This window comes from Vulpes vulpes, chromosome 1, assembly GCF_048418805.1.
Source record: "Vulpes vulpes isolate BD-2025 chromosome 1, VulVul3, whole genome shotgun sequence".
Lineage (NCBI taxonomy): Eukaryota > Metazoa > Chordata > Mammalia > Carnivora > Canidae > Vulpes > Vulpes vulpes.
Window position 1 is genome coordinate 4189260 of NC_132780.1, and position 19175 is coordinate 4208434.

The window sequence follows — 19175 nt, forward strand, 5'->3', positions numbered from 1 at the left end:
CTGAGTGCTGGGAATACAAAGATGAGGAGAGGCTGTGACACTGCTCTGGGGGCCACATCATGCGGTTGGAGAAGGGCTGTCATAGAGGTACACATGCTCATGGGTTTGGGGGGTGGGTCCCCATCCCACATTCTGCCAGGATGGGACTCAGTTCCTCTACCTGCAGAATTACTGTCCCCTACCCTGCCTCATAAAATGCCCCCAAAATGAAGTCCTGGGCAGAGATGGTATCCATGGTGTGGTCCTACCCCCAAGCATTCAAGGGCATCATAGCTTGTGACATCTTGGCCAGGCTCTCAGGACCCCCTCGCTGCAGCTGTGTGTTTGCAGGCTTCCTCTCCGCCTCTTTGTGTAAGCCATGATGGGAAGCTGGGCTGTAGCCTGGTGGATCCGGGGGGTGGGGGGTGGGGGGGTGGGACAAGTCTTCAGGGCTCTTTGAGCCTGATTTATGCCTTGGGGCTCCCTTTCCTCCCACCCAGAGGAGGGTATGGGGAATTGGAGGGAATCCCTGCCTTGTAATGGGATGAGTGTGGCGGGGGGATTGCCTCCCCCAGGAGTGGGGTGCACCGTGCGGGCTAGGATGCGCGGAGGCTGGGCCCTGGGCACTTCAGGACCCTGGCCAGCGCCCTCCCGCGGCAGGTGGGGCTGCAGGTGGGGCGGCAGGTGGGGCCGGCGTCACCCTTGCAGAGCCTTGCAACTTTATGCCTACGCATAAAAACTGGAGGGACTCATCCCGGAGTTTGCCGCCGCCGCTGCTGCTGGGAGAACGGTTTTAATTAGCTGCAGGATTTTAATGAGCTGAAATCAAGAAGAAGCCCATCTCAGAAGCACGCAGGAGCCGCACACACGGAAGAACTCGTCTGACAAAACAGATGGAGGTGGTGTTCTCGGGGGACGGGCTGTGTGCTCCGATCGGCGAGGAGCGGCTGGGTTACCGGGGCCGGGGGGGCTGGGGGGGCGGGGGTCAGCCCGGCGCGGGAGCCTCGGAGGGGCAGAGGGGGAACCGGGTGCCGGATTCAAGGTGACGCCGGTGGCTGGCTCCATCCTCCTCAAGTTGCCATAGCAGCCTCTCTCCCGATGAGCAGCTCCTCCTGGAGCCCTCAGCCGGGAGGGACGTCATTGTTCGCTCCTGCCCGTGCAAGGAGGAGACTGACTGGACGGAGAACTTTCTGGGGCCCGGGGTCCACACACCAAGTGGGTGCTCCCATGGGCACAGGGCCGGGCGCCTCGGGCTGCCTCCAGGGGTCCCCACGGCCACAGGGGGTCCTCTGGGTGACCGGGGGAAGCATCCAGGCCTCGGAGCAGCCGCAGCCAAGCGTGTCCTTGGAGCCATCCGTCCATCTGCCTGCCGGCCTGTCGCCACTGGAGGTGCGTGCGTTTTGGCTGAATTCCCAAGTCCTTGCTTGTGCCCTAAAGTGAATTTTCCCAAGAGACAAATTTTTAAATCAGATAAATAAGGAAATGGGAGGAATCCTTGGCCCTGACCTGTGTCCCAGGAGGTGTTTACAAGATTAATTGGATTTTTTTTTTTTTTTTACGGTAAAAATTAGTGATGCCACTTGGTCCTCAGGGAGAGCGAGCCGCTGGGAAAACTAGGGATTGTGAGGACAGGACCTTCTAGAAACTAAGTGGGCTGTTTGTTTTTCTTGCTTTAGTCCTCCTGGCTCTGCCTCAGTTGTTTGAATCTTCTTATTGTCTGTTGGTCTTGGAAGGGGGGCAGGGGGTGGGGGGGCAGTGCAGGGTCTTCCACTTGTCAGTGGAGCTGAGCGTGATGCAGCGTGTGGTGAGGATGCGACGGTCCCAGGTGGGAGCGGAGGCCTGTGAGTGTGCTTGTGGGGCCCTGGGCAGCCTGGCCCCGGCCTGGGACGGATCGTAGAGTCTACTCCCCCCGGCAGCAGCTCGACTCCCGGGAGACAGAGACAAGCAGCCTTGGACCAGCATCTCTCTGTTACCTTAAAACTAACGTGAGACTTTGAAGACAAGGACCCCCGAGGGAACAATAGGGGAGCAGATAGGCACACTCTCTGGGGTGTCTGCTCATCTCCTGTGCACCCTCCACCTTTAAAGGAAGGAGGTTCCTCTGGTTCTGTGACGGTGGCCCCCTCCCGGGGCAGCGAAGACCCAGCCAGACTGCAGGCCAGTCACCCAGGAGGGGAGGCGTGCTAACCTTCCAATTCCCATTTGCACACAGCAGGCAGTTGGCTGGGTAGGTGGTCTGCGGCGAGAACAGACACAGAGGAGAGTCTCAGAGGGGAAGGCTGGGCCCTGATGCTTAGGGGGCGGTCAGGGAAGGCCTCTAGCACCAGCTGCCCTGGGCCCGGAGAGGGGGCCATATGCTCCTGGGGGGTCAACAAGAGGGAAGGTCTCTGAAACCAGACCCTCGAATGGTTGATGCTCCAGCCGTGGTGCAGGTGCAGGTCCCAGGGCTGGTTTCCTCCGCCCACCCCCAGATTCGGGGGCAGGGATGTGGGTCTCCTGCTGACTCCCAGGCACTTGGGCTGCTGGAGCCTGGCTCCACGCGGGGGCTTTGGTTTGGGTAGGGTCAGAATCAAGCCAGGACAGGTCACTGCTGCAGGACAGGAGACGGCTCTCCTGGCTTGTACGGTGACAGCGTGACAGGCTGGGGAGCGGAGGGGACTGGCCAGTTCTTCCAGAGCCATTTCTGCGGCGCCGGCTACTGTAAACAATGCAGCGATGATTGCACATGCTTCTGAGGTCCCCACCCCCTTTTTTTAATCAAATAGAGCCTTTGGGCCAAGACTGGGTGGCACTTTATTAGCTGTTTTACTGGGCAGCCATGTATCCTGGCCTTAAACTTGCCGCTGTCTTTACCCTCCTTCCTCTCTTTGCCTCACCCGAGCTCAGATTGGCCTCGTGGCCTTGCGTCGGACTCAGGAGGCCTGGGTGGCTGCAGGCGGTCAGGCAGTGTGCCGCCACCACCGCCAGTGTCATCAGGGCCTTGTGGCGCTTTCTTTACAGCGGGGATCTTGCTGGGGACGTCGATGGTGTGTGTGCCTATGTGTGTTTGCGTGTTAGAGCGTGAGCATCTTCTCCAGAGAGGCCTTGAGTGCCTCCCCGGCTCCCTATCTGAGGGCCTTGCCCCCCCCCCCCGAGTCCGTTTGTGTGACCCCTTCTGCTCCCCTGCCTCCTTTCCATGACTGTCAGGGCAGCCCCGGGGGTTGAGCCAACTGCTTTGGGGCAGGAGGGCCCAGAGTGAGGACGAGAGAGAGAGAGAGAGAGAGAGAGAGAGAGAGAAAGAGAAAGAAGAGCTCCATCTCCCCCACCGTCCCCCAGACCTCGAGGCCCGCCCTGGTGGTCCCTGCATGCGGTGCCTGTCATCATGGAGGGAAGGGCTTGGGAGACCCAAGGACACAGGGCATTCCGCGGGCAGTGTTGAGAGTGACCCCCGTCCTCCGGTGGGGCCTGCACTGCTGCGTCTGTGCCTTTGCAGGATGAGCCAGGCCCCCAGGACAGTCCTGTCCCCGGCAGCCCTGGAGCCAGAAGCCACAGGGCCCCCCACAAGGGACTTCAGGGTCGGAGCCTTTGGGGACCTGGGGCTGCCTACTTTGACCCAGTTGGGCCAGACTGTGGGTCGAGATTGGGGCACCCCAGGGCCATCTGCTCATAGGAAGGGTAGCTCCTGCCGTGGGGTGAGGCAGGGCTGGAGTGGGACAGGTGGCGAGCCCCATGCAGGGGTGTCCCTGCTGATGGCAGGAAGCAGCCGTCTCTCCGGGGCGGGGGCCACAGCAAACCTGAGCCCTGCTCGGCTGCCTCCTGAACATAAAAGCTGGGAGGTCATGGGAACCGCCTGCTCGGCAGGGCCCAGAGAGCCCGGCGCTCGGCGCGTTCCCGCGCGTGGAGGCCTGGGGCGGGTTAATTAAAGTTAACTGAGTGAAAACATAATTACAGAGACTGCAGAGGGGAGAAACCCAAACCTGCAATTTAGCACTCTTCAGCCCCAGAGCTTTGCGGAGAACAGTCTAGACCTTGGGAATTTTTGTCTGGGCTGGGGAGGGAAGGACTCCTCTTCCCATTCCTGCCTCGTGCCCCCTGCCCCCTCCCCAGGAGCATGAGGACACAGAGGGACGATAGCTGGGGCTTCCTCCCCCAGCGCCTGGGTGCCTGGGCAGGAATGGGTTCCCCAACCAAAGTACCGTGCCCAGGGAGACCCCGGGCAGAGAAATGCCCTTGTGCCAAGCAGCCACATCTGGTTGGGGGGTCCCAGCCACCCACCTGTGATCTCAGAGGCTGCTGGAAGTTGCCCGCCTGGCCTCAGCCTCCCTTGGTGCTGCCCTGTATCAAGGTGAGAGAAGTTCCTGCAAGGCTTCTTGGGTGGAGAGGGGGTGGTATCTCTGCGCCCCGAATACTAGGGATGGGCGAAGGCACAGAGCGACCCTCCTCTAAAAGGTGAAGTCCGGGACTCCCTGCCCGTCTAGCATGGCCTCCTGTGCAGATCCTTCTTCACCTGTCCTGCTCCAGCCCTGCCTCACCCCACTGTAGGAACCTACACCCTTCCTATGAGCAGATGGACCTGGGGTGCCCCCATCTCGACCCACAGCCTGGCCCAATCGGGAGTACTCATTGGTTTTGGGGGTGTTTGGCCTCTATTTCTCTGCCCTTCAGGAGGAACCAGGGTGAGGGGCAAGTCACCTGGGCCTGCTCTGGGACTGCAGTGGCCAGAGCAACAGGTGTTCGTCTGCAGGGACACAAAGGATGTTGTCACCTGCCTCTGAGCCTGGGATCTGTCAAACGCAGGTCTGGCTGCCTCAGCTCCAGGCCTGAGGACCTCGAAAGTGGGAGTAACTGTGATCTGGCCAGAGCTTCGGTTCCCCTGGTGCACCACTGCCTGGAGGGGTCTCTATTCCTCTAGCCCCCCCATCTGACGGGGAGACCCAGCTCTGGCTGTTGAGAGGAGCAGCCCAGGAGGGGGAGTCTCTGTCTCTTATAGTTATAGCCTCTCGGCCTAGAAGGCTTCTTCTCAAAGCATCTTGCTCTGTGGAGACCCTTGTCCCCAGCATCCTGCAGAGAGGAGCCAGGGCAGAGAGATCCAAGAGCTTCTCTGTCCATCAGGCCAGTTGCAAGGGACGAGGACCCATATTGCTGGATCTGTACCTAGGCCCCCTCCAGGGAGCACACTTGTTCTTCTGGAAGCTCGGAGAGTGCAGGGGCTCGGAGTGCAGGGGCTCTTACTGGCTGTGGGTCTCTGGGCTCCACCCTGGACTCCCCCAGGTAGAGGCCAGAGTGTCCCAGAAAAACCATGGGGGTGCAGATACAGGAGACCCTGCTAGGAAGCTCATGTCCCAGGTACAGATGGTGACGGACTTCCCTCAGCCTCCTTGGGCTTGAAAAGGTGGAAGTGCTCAGTGGCTTAGTCAACCGGTTAAGCATCCAGCCCTTGGTTTTGGCTCAGGTCATGATCTCAGAGTCCTGGGATGGAGCTCTAGGTCCCTGAGCAGGGAGCCTGCTTGTCCTTCTCCCTTTACTCCTCCCTGAACTCCCCCCACCCCTGCCACCAAAAGAAATAAATAGTCTTAAAAAAAAAAAAAAGTAGAAGGGAGATACCTGAGTAAGTTCTAAAGGATGGAGGGATCCGGGATTATGCTTGATCACGCGGTGACTGGGGCCTCACCCGCACGGGGTGTCATGGCCTGGGTGATGGACCGTCTTTCTCTCCATCTGCCCCCATAGACCGTGGCCTGATGGACGCTTGGTGTGGATGATGAGGGAAGAACGCGCCTCCCACACCCGAGAGGTGACCCCGGAGCAAGCCCCGGATGACCCCACGAGCCGGAACCATGCGGCTGGCCTGCATGTTCTCATCCATCCTGCTGTTCGGAGCCGCAGGCCTCCTCCTCTTCATCAGCCTGCAGGACCCCACGGAGCTCGCCCCTCGGCAGCTGCCAGGTGAGCCCTTGCGATCGCTTACCCCGGCTTTCCTGTGTGGAGCGCAGGCCTCGTGGCTGCCCCGGTGCCATCTGCGCCAAGACCCCCGGCAGGCAGGGAGGGGTCCTGGCCTGCTCCTGGCAGGCATCAGCCTCTGGCCTCTGACCCAGCCGGTGGCCTCTGGCCTGTGCCCTCCTCTTGAAATGATAGCCAGGCTGCCCGCGTCTCACCCACTTGTTGCCTTTGGGGAAGCTGAGGTTTCAAGAGGACTCTGCTGTCTCCCAGGGCCTCTTGCACATGGTCTGGGACGTCAGAGGGTGAATGACTCTCCCCATGGGACTCTCCTTCTGGGCCAGCCCAGGGACCCCTCAAACCCAGCTCCTCCGGCCTGGGCCGAGGGAGTTCAAGGTACCTCCTGCCTTTGCGAAGCTGAGATTGCTCCTGCTGGTCCCCACTGCTGCCTGCCTCCTCCTGCCCCGTGGGAGCCGCGGAGGGGCGTCCCCTTCCTGACCTGCAGAGGTCTGCTGGGGATAGGTGGGAGGCAGCGACGGCAAAGTGGAAAGGATGGTTCTGGAGCCTCAGGCAGGCCGAATATGGAGACGGGGAGCTCGGGCAGGGTGCCTGCTGCTGAGACACAGCCCCCACTTGTCTCCCAGCCGTGGGCCTGCGAGCCTTTAGCAGGGGTGTCTGTGAAGACACCAGTGTGTCCGGGACATGGACAATACGGAGGAGGAGTAGGGGCTGTGGATTTAGGCAGAGAGATTCCCACACCACTCTTGCCTGCAGCTCATTGTACAGGGAGGGGACCCCGGGTACCCAGGCCTGCAGCCCCCTCCCCAGCCCCACCCCCGGCTCTGGGCGGCCCTCCCCTCCTAAGCACAGACTGATGACCAGTAGGCCTCAGGCAGAAAGTCAGGAGGAGCACCAGGAGGCTGGAATGGGGCCCCCCGGGGGCCTGGCAGCGGCTACCAGGGCCCTGGGTGGGGAGGCCAACGCCTTCGTTCTTTCATCAAGAGGCAGCAAGAAGCAGCCGGGGCAGTGGGATCCCAGGAGACAGCAGGCGAGTCACTGGTCCTGGCTCATGTCTGGGCCAGACCCTCGTGAGCGGTGACTGGGAGAGGTGGGCCTGGCTTCTCCCCTTCTTCTGGAGAAGCAAGGACATGTGACTGAGCCGGCTCCTCCGGGAGCCGGTGGGGGACGGTGCAGCCTCACGTGACCTTTAGGACGGCCATCGGCCCCGTGTCAGCAGAACCCGGCCCTGTAGGGTCGGGCTGTCAGGCGGGCTGAGACTGGCTCCCCACGTGTACATTATCTGTGCAGAAATGAGGTCCTGAACGAGGGCCCTTCAATATGGCTTGGGGTGAATGGTGTGTCCTCAGGGTGACCCGTGGATCTTTGGTGCCTGTTTTGGGGTGTGCATGGTTGTGGCGCATACATAGGGTCCTGCGTGCGGGGTGTGCGCTCTGTGGGACAAGTGTGGGAGAGAAGGCGTGTGCGCGCGCGCGCGCGTGTGTGTGTGTGTGTGTGGTGCCCATCTGGGCAGGTGTCCCCCTCCGTGGTACCCTGCAGGGGCAGAGGCCGTATTCCTGGGGTGAGACGGGTCTGGTGGCCAGGACGCGTCGCCGGCCGAGCCGAGCGCTCGCTCCTCGTGTCTTCTCTACCCGCCAGCGTCGCCGGGCACCGCTGCCCCTGCCCCTGCACGAGTGGATCCTTTCCATCAGCGGTGGGACTGGGCCCCCCCAAGATAGCTGGGGGGTCCCCCCCAAGACGGCTGGGCTTTCCAGGGTGGAGGGGCGAGCCGGGGGAGGAGCTCAGAGCCTCGGGCTGGCGGGGCGCGGAGGGTGACACGGAGCTCAGGCGAGTGTCCCCCTGCGGTGGGGACGGCGTGGGCCGGGCCGACCCGGGGTGCGGGCTGCAAGTGGAGCCGGACCACCTTGGCCACGTGGCCGGGGACGGGCAACCTTGACGCTCGACGTTAAGTCACATCAAACACAGTCATAAAACTTTAAGTAATGCTTATGTTACATTCCCTGAGCAAAGTGTTCCTGACACAGGCTGTTTGTGTTGATTTGTTACTATTCATTTATTCTTTCCCTGTACTTCTCACAGCAGCCTAATTGTGATTCGGTACCAAGAAAGCAATATCAAAGTAATTTTCCACAACATTAGTTACAATTTTCTTCTGATCTTTCAAGTGAAACAATCCCATCCTGTTGGCTTCTCTGAGCATATAAACCTTGATTACATTTATCTGTTGGAAACCAGTGCTTACAAAGTGTATGTATCCAGTTGCACGGGTGGGTGGCCCCGAGGGCCTGGACAAGCCTCTCCCGGTGGCCGTCTGCCCGTGGGAGGTACAGAGTCGGGAGGCTGCCCTGCCGTCGGATTGGAGGAGGCGTTGGGGATGCCGTCCACAGAGGAAGCCCCACACAGGCCCCTGTGGCTTTCACAAGTGCCAGCGACCCCCCCACCCCCTGGGAACTGGGGAACGCGGTGTCTGGGAAGCCGCCGACCAAGGTGGGAGGGAGAGGATGGGCAGGTGGAGATCTAGAAACAAGCTCGCGAGTGGGAGAAGGAGCCTTTAGTTGCTGCGGTCCCTTGGGTCGGGGTGCCGCTCGGGTTCTCCCCCGTGAAGTTAGTTATCAGGTGTTAACAGCACGCGAACCTCTCTGGGACCACAGCACACCTCACCTGCCTCGTGCATTAGATGGAACCTTACGGGCTTGCCAACATTTGTAGATCAAGCCATTTATTTTTTATTTTTTAATTTTTTTAAAGGATTTTCTTTATTTATTCATGAGAGACACAGAGAGAGAGAGAGAGGCAGAGACACAGGCAGAGGGAGAAGGAGGCTCCATGCAGGGAGCCCGATGCAGGACCCGATCCTGGGACTCTAGGATCATGCCCCAAGCCCAAGGCAGATGTCTAACTGCTGAGCCACCCAGGCATCCCAGATCAAGCCATTAAAAAAAAAAAAAAAGTTTGCTGTATTTTAAGTCAATCGACCCTTTTGACATGTGAATAGCTGCTGGTTAACCAAGCGTCCACCTAAGATTAGCTTTTGGGGTGTAGTGTGTATCAGAGAATTCACCTGTCCCATGATTTCCCCGTCTCCAGAATTGCCAGGCCCTGAGGCCTCAGGAAACTCCCTGCTTGACCCAAGAGACTAGACTTGCCCCCTTCTCTAAGTGGAAGACTGAGAGAATAGGCCAGAACCAGGAGTAACACATCCTAGCCTGCTGGCCCTGGGGATGCGGAAGACGGACGCCACACCGCACGCGTGGCTGGGCAAACTGTAATTTTGTGAGTGGCCTTTTTCTGTGAACTTTTTATTATACAGGGTTTGGAGCACAGAGAGTCGATTGGAATAGTACAGTGACCCCAGGCACCCAGTACCCAGTACCAGCACGCTCCATCATGGCCAGGCCGGCCCCACTCACAGCCACACGCACCCCTCCTCCTTCTGAGTTTTTGGGAGTATATACCAGGTAGCCTATCAGTTCAGCCGTGAATATTACAATGTATTGCCAGATTTAAGAAATAAGAACTTTTTTGTTAAACATTCAACAGTTCTTTAATATCATCCAATATCCAGTGTTCAGATTTCTAGTTGAATCACGAATATTATCGATGCCTTTATTTCTACTTTGTTTTATCCAGTGTCCAGATAAAAAAGCCCACACAGTGCAGTTGGTGGATGAGTCTTTTATGTCTTTTCTGAACCGTAAGATTCTCTCCTCATCTTTATTTTTCTCTTGCTGTTTATTGGAGGAAACTGGGTCCCAGGTCCTGCAGAGTTTCCCACCGTTGGGATTTTTGTCGATTGTGCCTGTCGAGAGTAGTTCAACATTGCCTTCTGCTCTTTGCATTTCCTATAAATTAAGTAAATCTAGCAGCTTGATCAGATATAGATTTTTTTCCTTGTTCCTTATTTATTTGAGAGAGAGAGAACACAAGCAGGGTGAGAGGCGGAGGGAGAAGCGGACTGCCACTGAGCAGGGAGCCCGACATGGGGCTCGACCACGTGGACCCTGGGATCATGACCTGAGCCGAAGGCAGATGCTTCACCCACTGAGCCACCCAGGTGCCCCCTTTTCTTTTGGGGACAAGAATGCACATGTGTCCTTCCATCAGGAGGTGCACATCTGCCCAGCATTCTTTTGTGATGCCAGTTAGCCACTGATAATGTTCCCACATCCATTCATTCATTCGTGGCTGCACAATGCCATGTCCTGAATCTCTCATTCCTTCTTCACTCTTTTAAGTGGGATGGATTTTGTGTTAGTGGGGCAAGGTGAGTCATCATTAGTGACCCATGAAGCCAAAGTGATGGTGAATTGATTGGTTTATTCATTGGGAAATTTAAAAAAAACATGACCTTATGATACAGATTCTGTTGCTAACACACTATAGATCTTTCTTTCTCTTTTTTTAAAAATTTTTTTAAATTTATTATTTATGATGGTCACACACACAGAGAGAGAGAGAGGGGCAGAGACATAGGCAGAGGGAGAAGCAGGCTCCATGCACTGGGAGCCTGATGTGGGATTCAATCCCGGGTCTCCAGGATCGCGCCCTGGGCCAAAGGCAAGCGCTAAACCGCTGCGCCACCCAGGGATCCCTCTTTCTCTTTTTTATTTTTGGTTTCTAGAGTGAGTTTTCTTAAAGCGGGACCACCCCATGTTTCAAAGAAGTAGCTCTTTGTTCTCCTGAAGCCATGGAGCTTTGGGGTAGGTGGAGCCTGGAACGGGGTCGATGCTGGGGTGTCGAGGAGGGAGGCAGCCACAGTGACAGCAGGAGTTTCTGCCCAGGGCCCCGTAGCGCAGATGAGGTCACCAGCCCATGGTGACTTCCTGGTCTGTCACAATCTGCTCCACCGCACAGGGCATCCAAGGATGGTAGTAATAACAAACACCGATCAGGCTTTTTAACACTTGCCAGGTCTCATGTCAAACACTTTATATGTTTTAATACACATGATTGTTTGTGTTTTTTGTTTTTTTTTTAAGATTTATTTATTTGAGGGGGATCCCTGGGTGGCTCAGTGGTTTAGCACCTGTCTTTGGCCCAGGGCGCGATCCCGGGGTCCCAGGATTGAGTCCCACATCGGGCTCCCAGCATGGAGCCTGTCTCTCCCTCTGCCTTTGTCTTTGCCTCTCTCTCTCTATCATAAATAATAAGATATTTTTAAAAAATTAAAAAAAAAGATTTATTTATTTGAGAGAGACAGAGAGTGTGAGTAGAGGGAGGGGCAGAGGGAGACAGAGAATTAGAGAAACAGACTCTGCTGAGTGTGGAGCCCGACCTGGGGCTTGATCTCAGGACTCTGAGATCTTGACCTGAGCCAAAATCAAGAGTTGGAAACTTGCTGATTGCACCACCCAGGCGCCCCAGTGCATGGGATTCTTAAAATAAACTGATTTATTCCCATTTACGGATGAAGTGCTGAGCCGTCGCCGGGTGGGCACACGGCAGCACTGCCCTGAGTCAGTTACTGCGTGCCAGGCCCTGTGCCAGGCCCTTTCCAGGTATTGAGCAATCACTGAATATTTTCAAAGCCCCATGAGTTAAGCACGATTACACCAGCTGACAGACGAGACTACCGAGATGAGAGAGGCTAAGAGCCATGCCTGAGGCCACACAGCTTTGGGTTTCAGAGCCGGGGTTTGTCCTTAGGCAGCAGGCTGTTGCCATGCACCTGCTGCCCCCCTCACAGCTGTGATGCTCCGTATTGCCTGCCCTGGCCCCAGAGCAGAGCCTGGGCAGAGAGAGCGCCCGCATCAAGATTTGGAGGCCTGAGGGAATTTGGCCTGGGAGGAACTCCCAGCGGATTAGGGGCCAGAGTGTGATCCGTGCGGATCTAGACTCATGCTGCAGACACAGCCAGTCCCGGGACCCACAAGCCCTTCCCTGGAGCATCTCGGAGGAGTGAGCCCTCCCTACAGGCCAGGGGGAGCTCCAGGGGTCCTGAGGTGGGGGTGGCCATTAGAAGGCTCATGTCTGGAGCTGTGAACAGGAGCAGGGGAGGGGACAAGAGGACGAGGAACCCGGCAAGAGCAGGTGCAGAGTGGTGCAGGAGAGAAGGGGGGTTCTGGGGAGGCAGGGACTAGAGAGGGTGGATTCAGGGTGTCGGGGCAGAGTCCCCAACTACACAGTGGGACGACGATGAGGGTGAGGAGGCTGCGGTCTCAGTCCAGGATAACTCTGGCTCTGACAGATTTGGGACGGGGTACCACTCACTGAGGCCGATGCACCAGATGCGGAGCAGTTTTGGGAGAAGGGCCTGGAGACCACGTGTTCGGTTTTGGGCAGGTGGCATCTGAGTTGCTGGGCAGGGTTGCTCTGTAACTCCTCCACCCGAGACTCCAGCCTCGCAGAGAGAAGCAGAAAGCCCCCAGCTCTCCCCAGCCCTCCTCCACCTGCATCTGCTCGCAGAGGCCACACTCTCACCTGGTCCCTCTCATACACCTGAGGGCAGAGTCATGGCTAGAGGAGGCAGGGGGGCTGCCTGGAGGAGGGGAGCTGTGGGCTGCCTGCTTGCCCGCCTTAGCACACAGGAGGTGACCAGGTGCTGACCTACTGCGGAAGCAGTGCAGTAGGTGTGGGTGAGACTGTGGGAGCCTGGGGTCTCTCTCCAGAGCACATGCCACCGAGCATCTTGCCTGGTCTCTCATAGCTAGAAATCGGCAGAGCCGGGATGCCACTGCCCAGGGGCCCTGCCAACCCTAGGGCTCTTGCTTTTGTCCCCTGGGGGTAGGAATGTGTTGGCTGGAGAAAGCGTGGCCCTCACTCTTGGTCCCATGGTTACCAGGGACACACAGCCCTGCCCGCATCATGCGGAGCCTACACTTGTCTCGTTTGTCCTGTTTCTACAGCAACTCTTTGCCCAGGGATGTCCACTTGGAGCCCTGAGAGCACTCCCAGGCTGGAGGCCCCGGGTGGACCAAGGCCGCGGGAGTAGCTGCCGAGGGGCTCGGAGTGGCTCCCCCGTGGGAGGCTGGTGGAGTCAACAGAGGCAGGTGGCCGTCCCTCCTCAGCCCTCGCCGGCCTCCGGAGCCCGGGTGCGTAAGCTCAGGCTCCTTTGGGGCCAGGGGAGCCAGCACCCCCAGTTTCCGGGGAGCCATCTGCTTTCCTCCGGCAGGTGGGTTTTATTGGAATCCTCTTGAGTCTGCTTCCTGAAACCATTTTCCACCAGCGTCGTGGAGCACCATATATATTTTCTACAAACCTTGCGAGGCTGACACATCCTTGTTGTGACTGTGAGTATCAGAAGTGACATGTAATTGCAGTGATCCATCCTGTTAAGTAGCTGGCAATATATCATTGCGGAATCAGCAGGGCTGGGACTCTCAGAACCCGGTGTTTCTGAACAATGCACCTGTTACCAGACACCGCTGAGGGCTCGCGAGGGCCGCCTCGCCCTCCCGCGCCTCGCTTTAGCTGTGACCCCAGCACAGGTGAAACCAGCCACCGAGTTTCCTGGTCTTCAGAGCGCCCTGTCCTGGCCACAGAATGCACGGGCTCAAAGTCAGGGTCGGGACCCTTGGAACAGTGCTCCTTGTGCGTGTGGCCACTGGGGTCTTCTCGCCCCTCCTCTCCCTTGTAATGTCCAGAGCGGCTCTGGGGGCTTCCGTCTGAGGCCATGGGGTGGGCAGCGAGCTGGGACAGCCCTGCCATCACTGTGGTGGCGGAGGGAAGGACACCCTGGGCTCAACGATTGCAGGAGTGGGGCGCCTGGGTGGCTCGGCGGTTGAGCAGCTGCTGCCTTGGGCTCAGCGCGTGATCCTGGGGTCCCGGGATCGAGTCCCGCATCGGGCTCCCGGCAGGGAGCCTGCTTTTCCCTCTGCCTGTGTCTCTGCCTCTCTCTTGTGTCTCTGTGAATCAATAAATAAAATCTTAAAACAAAACAAAAACAAAAAACAATTGCAAAATTGGAGACCCAAGTGGCCAGAAGCCCAGGGGCATGACGGCTGAGCCCGCCTTGACAGGATGGGTTCATTGAGGCAGAGTCCGCATATTTTGGGGTACCGCTCAGTGTGTTCTGTGCTAATTATGGGGTAGTGCTAACTCGGGCTCTGGGGTGAAGGGTGCCCCCTGGAAGTGCAGAGGGCCATACTGATGGAGGGACAGATACGGGTCCCCCACACGGTCGTCAGACAAAAGCTGCCAGAAAGGGAGGGGTGGTGTCAGGACACGTGGCCCTCAAGTGTGCGCACCTGGAGCCCCTTGGTTTGGTGGGCCTTGGGGTGCCGGCTTCGGAGCCTTGTCTGCTTTTGCAGGTGGGCTTCATGAAGCCGTCCCTGGGAGGCCCCGTGGGACCCTGTCCCTACAGCAGGGGTTGCTGTGTCCCCAGACTCTCAATCTCAACCAGGCCATTCCCAGGGGCGCCCCTGGCCCCGCAGCTCCCCAGCAGCATCTGCTTCTCTGATTCAGCCTCGGAATGTGAACGTTCCCCGCCCCCCCAATCCCTGCAGAAGATGCCCCCGGGGGGTCTCCAGCCAGAATCTCACTTTCCTTTGGTGCGTTAAAATATGCTAAATGAAAAATAATGAGCGTGTAGGAACTAATAACAGGAATCACCTAATTAAATTAGGAAACAGACATCATATTGCTGTAATCTGAAAATTGATATTAATAGAAAATGGTCCCAGAATTGTTATGCTAAAGGTTCCTAGGGGTGGGGAGATTAAAAAGGAGAGCAGAACCGAACACTGGGGCAACAGATCCCTGGGGCAACAGATCCCGTAACTTAGGTTTTAAAGGGACTAAAGGGAAACGGTAAAAATAGGAGAGGGGATCACTGTGTGGATCTCACTGGGCAGACGTGGCTCGGAAAGCCACGGGGCCCCACCCGCGTGTACGAGGATGATTCTTTAAATGAGACCATGTAATTAAGCTTCGGGGTGCGTGAAACATCGTGAGAGTCACGCTCCTCGGCGCCTGGCACTGACCCTGGGGCCCTCACTTTTTCCGACACCCTGGGAGGCGGCGCGATTGTCCTCAGCTCGGGCTCCGGAGAGGGTAAGTCGGTTGCCCAAAGTCCTGCGGCCAGAGGGGCCCGAGCCAGGACTCAAAGCCGGATTGGCCCGGTTGCAAAGCCCCCCTGGCCCCCCCTGCCTGCCTTGCCCGCTGCGACTGGTCCATGTCACGGTCTCATGTGGCAGCAGGACACCCTGACCCCAGCCCCAGGGCTCGGTGGCGGCTCGGCCCCTAAAGCCCACACAAAGCCGCCTTCTCTTCTGTCCAGCTGGAAAACTGGGGCCTCCTCTTGTGCCCGGGCCTGAGCAGGGGCTCAGGTGTGTGGTGACCCCTTTCCCACACTGCCCGGCCCAGAATGAATTGGGGGTGGGGGGACCCAGGGACGGGCTCGAGATCTGTGCGTGAGAGGCCCCAGAATCACATCTGGTCTGGGATGCTGTCGCTGCCCCTGGTCCCCGGCCGAGCCCCCAGGAGGACTTGGGCCAGGGTGTGGGGGGAGCGGTTGCTCCCAGGACGGAACTTCTTTCTCCCTCCCCACTCTCTCCCACTGCTGACCCCTGACCCCTATTCGCCAACCAGGTGGGGGTCACAGGCCCCAGAGCCAAGCCCCCAACTCAACTCAGGAGACCTGCCTGCAGGAGCAGGAGGGCAGAGCAGAGCTCCAGTCTCAGAGTGTCACAGGGCTCGGGGGGCGGCCTCTCTGCCTCGCTTGTCCCCCCCCCCCCCCAGCCACATCTGGCCTGGAGTCTGCTGTGTGGCGGGAGAGGGTGAGCTCAGGACACACAGGGAATCCGAGAGCTGTGCTCACCACCAGCATGGGGAAGGGCCCCGTGGGGTGTGGAGGTCCCCCTAATCTTTCCGAAGGCCTAAGTTGCCGATGCAGGCAGCAGAGAAATGGTTCTGTGCTAGGAGAAGGTCCAAGGGCAGGGCTGTTGCTATGGTTGCTGTCCTTCTCCATGGCCACTGGGTGGTTCTTGGTTTTTTAAACCCTGCAAAGGTCATGGTGGTAGTTATGACAACAGAAACCGACGCTGGAGCGTCGGTTCCGAAGGCTGATGCAGGTCTGGGGTGCAGGGAGCCCTGGCGAGGCCCACGTGCGTTTGGTTCAGGCCTCGGTGGGGTGCTCGTCGGGGCCCCACACCTCGTCCCCTCCTGGTTTTGGTGACACCTTTCTTGTGATTTAAGGGTCGGTGTGGGTCTTCTCCCTCCTGACATATTTGCGGGAAGTTAGAGGTTCAGGAAGACTCCGTCTAGGCCAGAAGCTCACCATGACCTATCTGCTGGGGTTTTCATCATAGAGCTTATTTCTGGGATTTGTGGCTCTGCGGTTTTAATTTGAATCATGGTGCAACTCAGTTCTCTCATTTAGAATGTTTTATTTATGTGGGAAAAACAGCCCAGCTTCCATGGGTTCCATTGACCCCGATAGCTGCTGCTTGGGGACCACCCCCCCTGCATAGACCCTGGCCTTTAATGGATGGGTAGGAAGCAAAGCAGACAGGCCTGGGCCACTGCTCAGCCCCAGCCAAGAGTTCTGTGCAATGTGGGCCCCCGAGTGCCCAGACTCTCCCGTCTATTTATTTATTGTTCCAAAGAAGCTAGGGACCTGCAACATATTTCTGTGAATTCTCCTGATTTTTAAAAAGTGGCCGATCAAATTTTTGAAGCCTAGAGGACTGTTCCCGAGTCGGACAACAGTTGACACTTGTACTTCCTATCGGTTGGATGGACAGGAAGGAGAGGGTCTGTCCCGTATCCCAAACCTCCCTGCGGCTGAGCACGGCCCCCTCCTGCCCTCACTGTGCAGCCCCCGCCCCCCAGGACAATTGCTCAGGTGCAAATATTTGCACCATTAGCACCGGCAAGCTTTTGTTGCTGTGAGCAAAGGAAGGATCATTTGTGGACCAACCTTCCCGCAAGGGGTGGGCTCTTCCCCCTTTGGGAGTGGGCTGTGGGCCCCCTGTGGGGCGGGCTTGGGTTAAAATGGAAATCCCGTTTCCCACAGTGACGGCAGGGTCGGCTACCCTGGTCTTGTCTCTTCCCCGCCTGGAATCCAGCCTGGGGTAGTCACACCTGTTGGGCTCCTAGGAGAGGGAGCCAGCCTGGCCCAGCAAGGGCCGCTGTGCAGTCCTCCTTCCCCGCTGCTTCCGTGGCAGGGACGGTGCCACCGGGGCTGGGAGTGGGACCAGAGAGTTCCAGAGAACACTCCCGAGAGCCTCCAGGGAGGCAGCACCGGGGGAATGTGATCTGAGCAGGGGTAACAGTGTGAGTGCTGAGCGCCTGCTGTATACCAGGCACTGCGCTTCACCAGCACCCCCTCACCGAAGCCTCCTAGCACCAGGTCTCTCATAACAGGTTGGGAAAGAGGCAGAGACATTTGCCCGGGGTTACACAGCCAGGAAGCGGCAGTGTCTAAACTAGATCCCCCAAGACACAAGGTCTCACTAGCGACAGCCACTCGGAGCTGAGACACGGTGCTGGAGGGCCGGCCTGGGGGCCTGTGCCACACTGCTGTGCTGGCGTTTGGGGTGTGCTTCATTCCTGGGTGTTGCAGACACGTTCCAGTCGGTGCGAACGTGTATGCTGGTGACGGGATGGGACCCCTGCGAATGCGTGTGCGTGTCTGGCTCCCATCCACAATTGTGTGTCCAAGTATGTTTGTGTACAACCATGACGTACAAGTGTGTGTGCTTCGGGCTCACAGCTCAAATGGGACAGTCTGGGGCTGGCTGCACACTGACCCACCTGCCCCGAGCAGGTGCAGGACGCACGCAGTCAGGGCTCCGGGCTGGGGCTGGTGACTTCAGCCCCCATGGGGGAGCTGTCTGCGGGCTGTCAGCCAGGGAAGTGGGTGAGGAATTGCCGTTCCAGCAGGAACCCGGAGAAACCAGTTATTTCAACCCCGTTGCCTGAGACCTGGGTAGACCAAATAATGAAATTACGTCCGTAATATTTCAGGTCGAATGATCGCCGCTCGAATTAGTTCCTCCCCAGAACCAAGCCAGAAGTAGCGGCAGTAATTAAAGGATTTGTGGGCTTAAACCAAAGTCTGCTCGTCGGGTGTGTGCAATATACGGGGTTTGCAAAGTGAGGGTGGGCCTCACCCCTTTCCCCAGGAGTGTGAGCGGGCACGAGAAGCCCACAGGCCAGCAGGAGGCGGGTTCTGATGGCTGGGGGCACTTTTCCACTTTTACTCATTTTATTTCAGAAGTACTCACTGGGCCGCAGCCTAGCTGGGCACTGGGATTCCGCAGAGAGCTGGACCACGAGGTCCCTGCCCGCGTGGAACTCACCGTGAGGAGGGTGATGGGGAACTCCTGGCGTCCGCCCTGTCTCCTTCCCAGGACCCAGCGAGGCCTCCTGCTCATCAGAGAAAGGGCAAGAAGGGCACTTGTATGGCCCGACCTCCACTTGCCCCATCCTGTGTCCTAGAGAGAGGGCCAGGGGAGCCAGACCCAACAACAGAATCATACCCAAGGCCAGAACATCCCTCCATCCAACCACTTGTTTTTTATTTTTATTATTTTTTAAATTTCTTCCATTTGCTTCATGGAGGGAAATACACAGCTCTCCTCAGGGGCCACAAAATGCCACAATCCCATGAAAGCAAATACCCAACCGTATGGTCAGCCTCGGCAGTGTGGCTACCTACCCTGGGTAAAATAGGACCTGAAACTTCTTTAAAACCTGAAAAGGAAAGAGAAATCCCAGGAGCCAGGAAAGGGGAGAGATTCAGGAGAAGCAGTGAGCTCCAGGGGATGCCTGCCAAGGCACCGGGGGCTACGACTTTCTTAAAAAAACAAAACAAAACAAAAAAAAAACAGCTTTATTCAGCTATAATTCACGTGCCATAACATTCACCTATTCAAGTGTACACGGCAGTGATTTTTAATGAATTTACGGAGCTGTGCAACTTTCCCCACAATCCAGTTTTAGAGTATTTCCATTGTCCCCCTCCCAAATCTCTCATGCGCATTTATGATCGCCTCCTGTTGCCCCACAGAACCACAAATCTGCCTTCTGTCTTTCTAGATTTGCCTTTTCTGACCATTTCACGTAAATGTAATCTTACGATATGTCGTCTTTTACATCTGGCTTCTCTCACTGAGCATAATGTTTTGGAGACCCATCCACACACTGTAGCATCTATCAGTAGTTCCTTCCTCTTTATCCCTGACTTAATACTCTTATCACATGGCATTGTGGTTTATCTGTTGAGCAGTGGATGGGCATTTGGGTTGTTTATACTTTTTTTTTGGCTCTTACGAATAATGCCGCTACGAATGCTCTCATGTCTCTGTGTGAACACATGT

At 57.4% G+C, this 19175-nt stretch overlaps 1 protein-coding gene across 5 annotated transcripts in view; it reads left to right on the forward strand.

Moving 5' to 3' along the window:
• Nucleotides 1-19175, forward strand: part of CHST8 (carbohydrate sulfotransferase 8) — a 129758-nt gene that overhangs the window by 58450 nt on the left and 52133 nt on the right. For 3 of the 5 annotated variants that reach the window (XM_072750213.1, XM_072750236.1, XM_072750217.1), the window contains one exon: nucleotides 5689-5904. In XM_072750213.1, the coding sequence (XP_072606314.1) occupies nucleotides 5775-5904 (130 nt within the window). In that variant the 5' untranslated portion in view covers nucleotides 5689-5774. Of the gene's footprint in view, nucleotides 1-677; nucleotides 879-1011; nucleotides 1369-5688; nucleotides 5905-19175 lie in introns of those variants that run through there. The other 2 variants (XM_072750226.1, XM_026010163.2) reach the window with 2 other exon arrangements.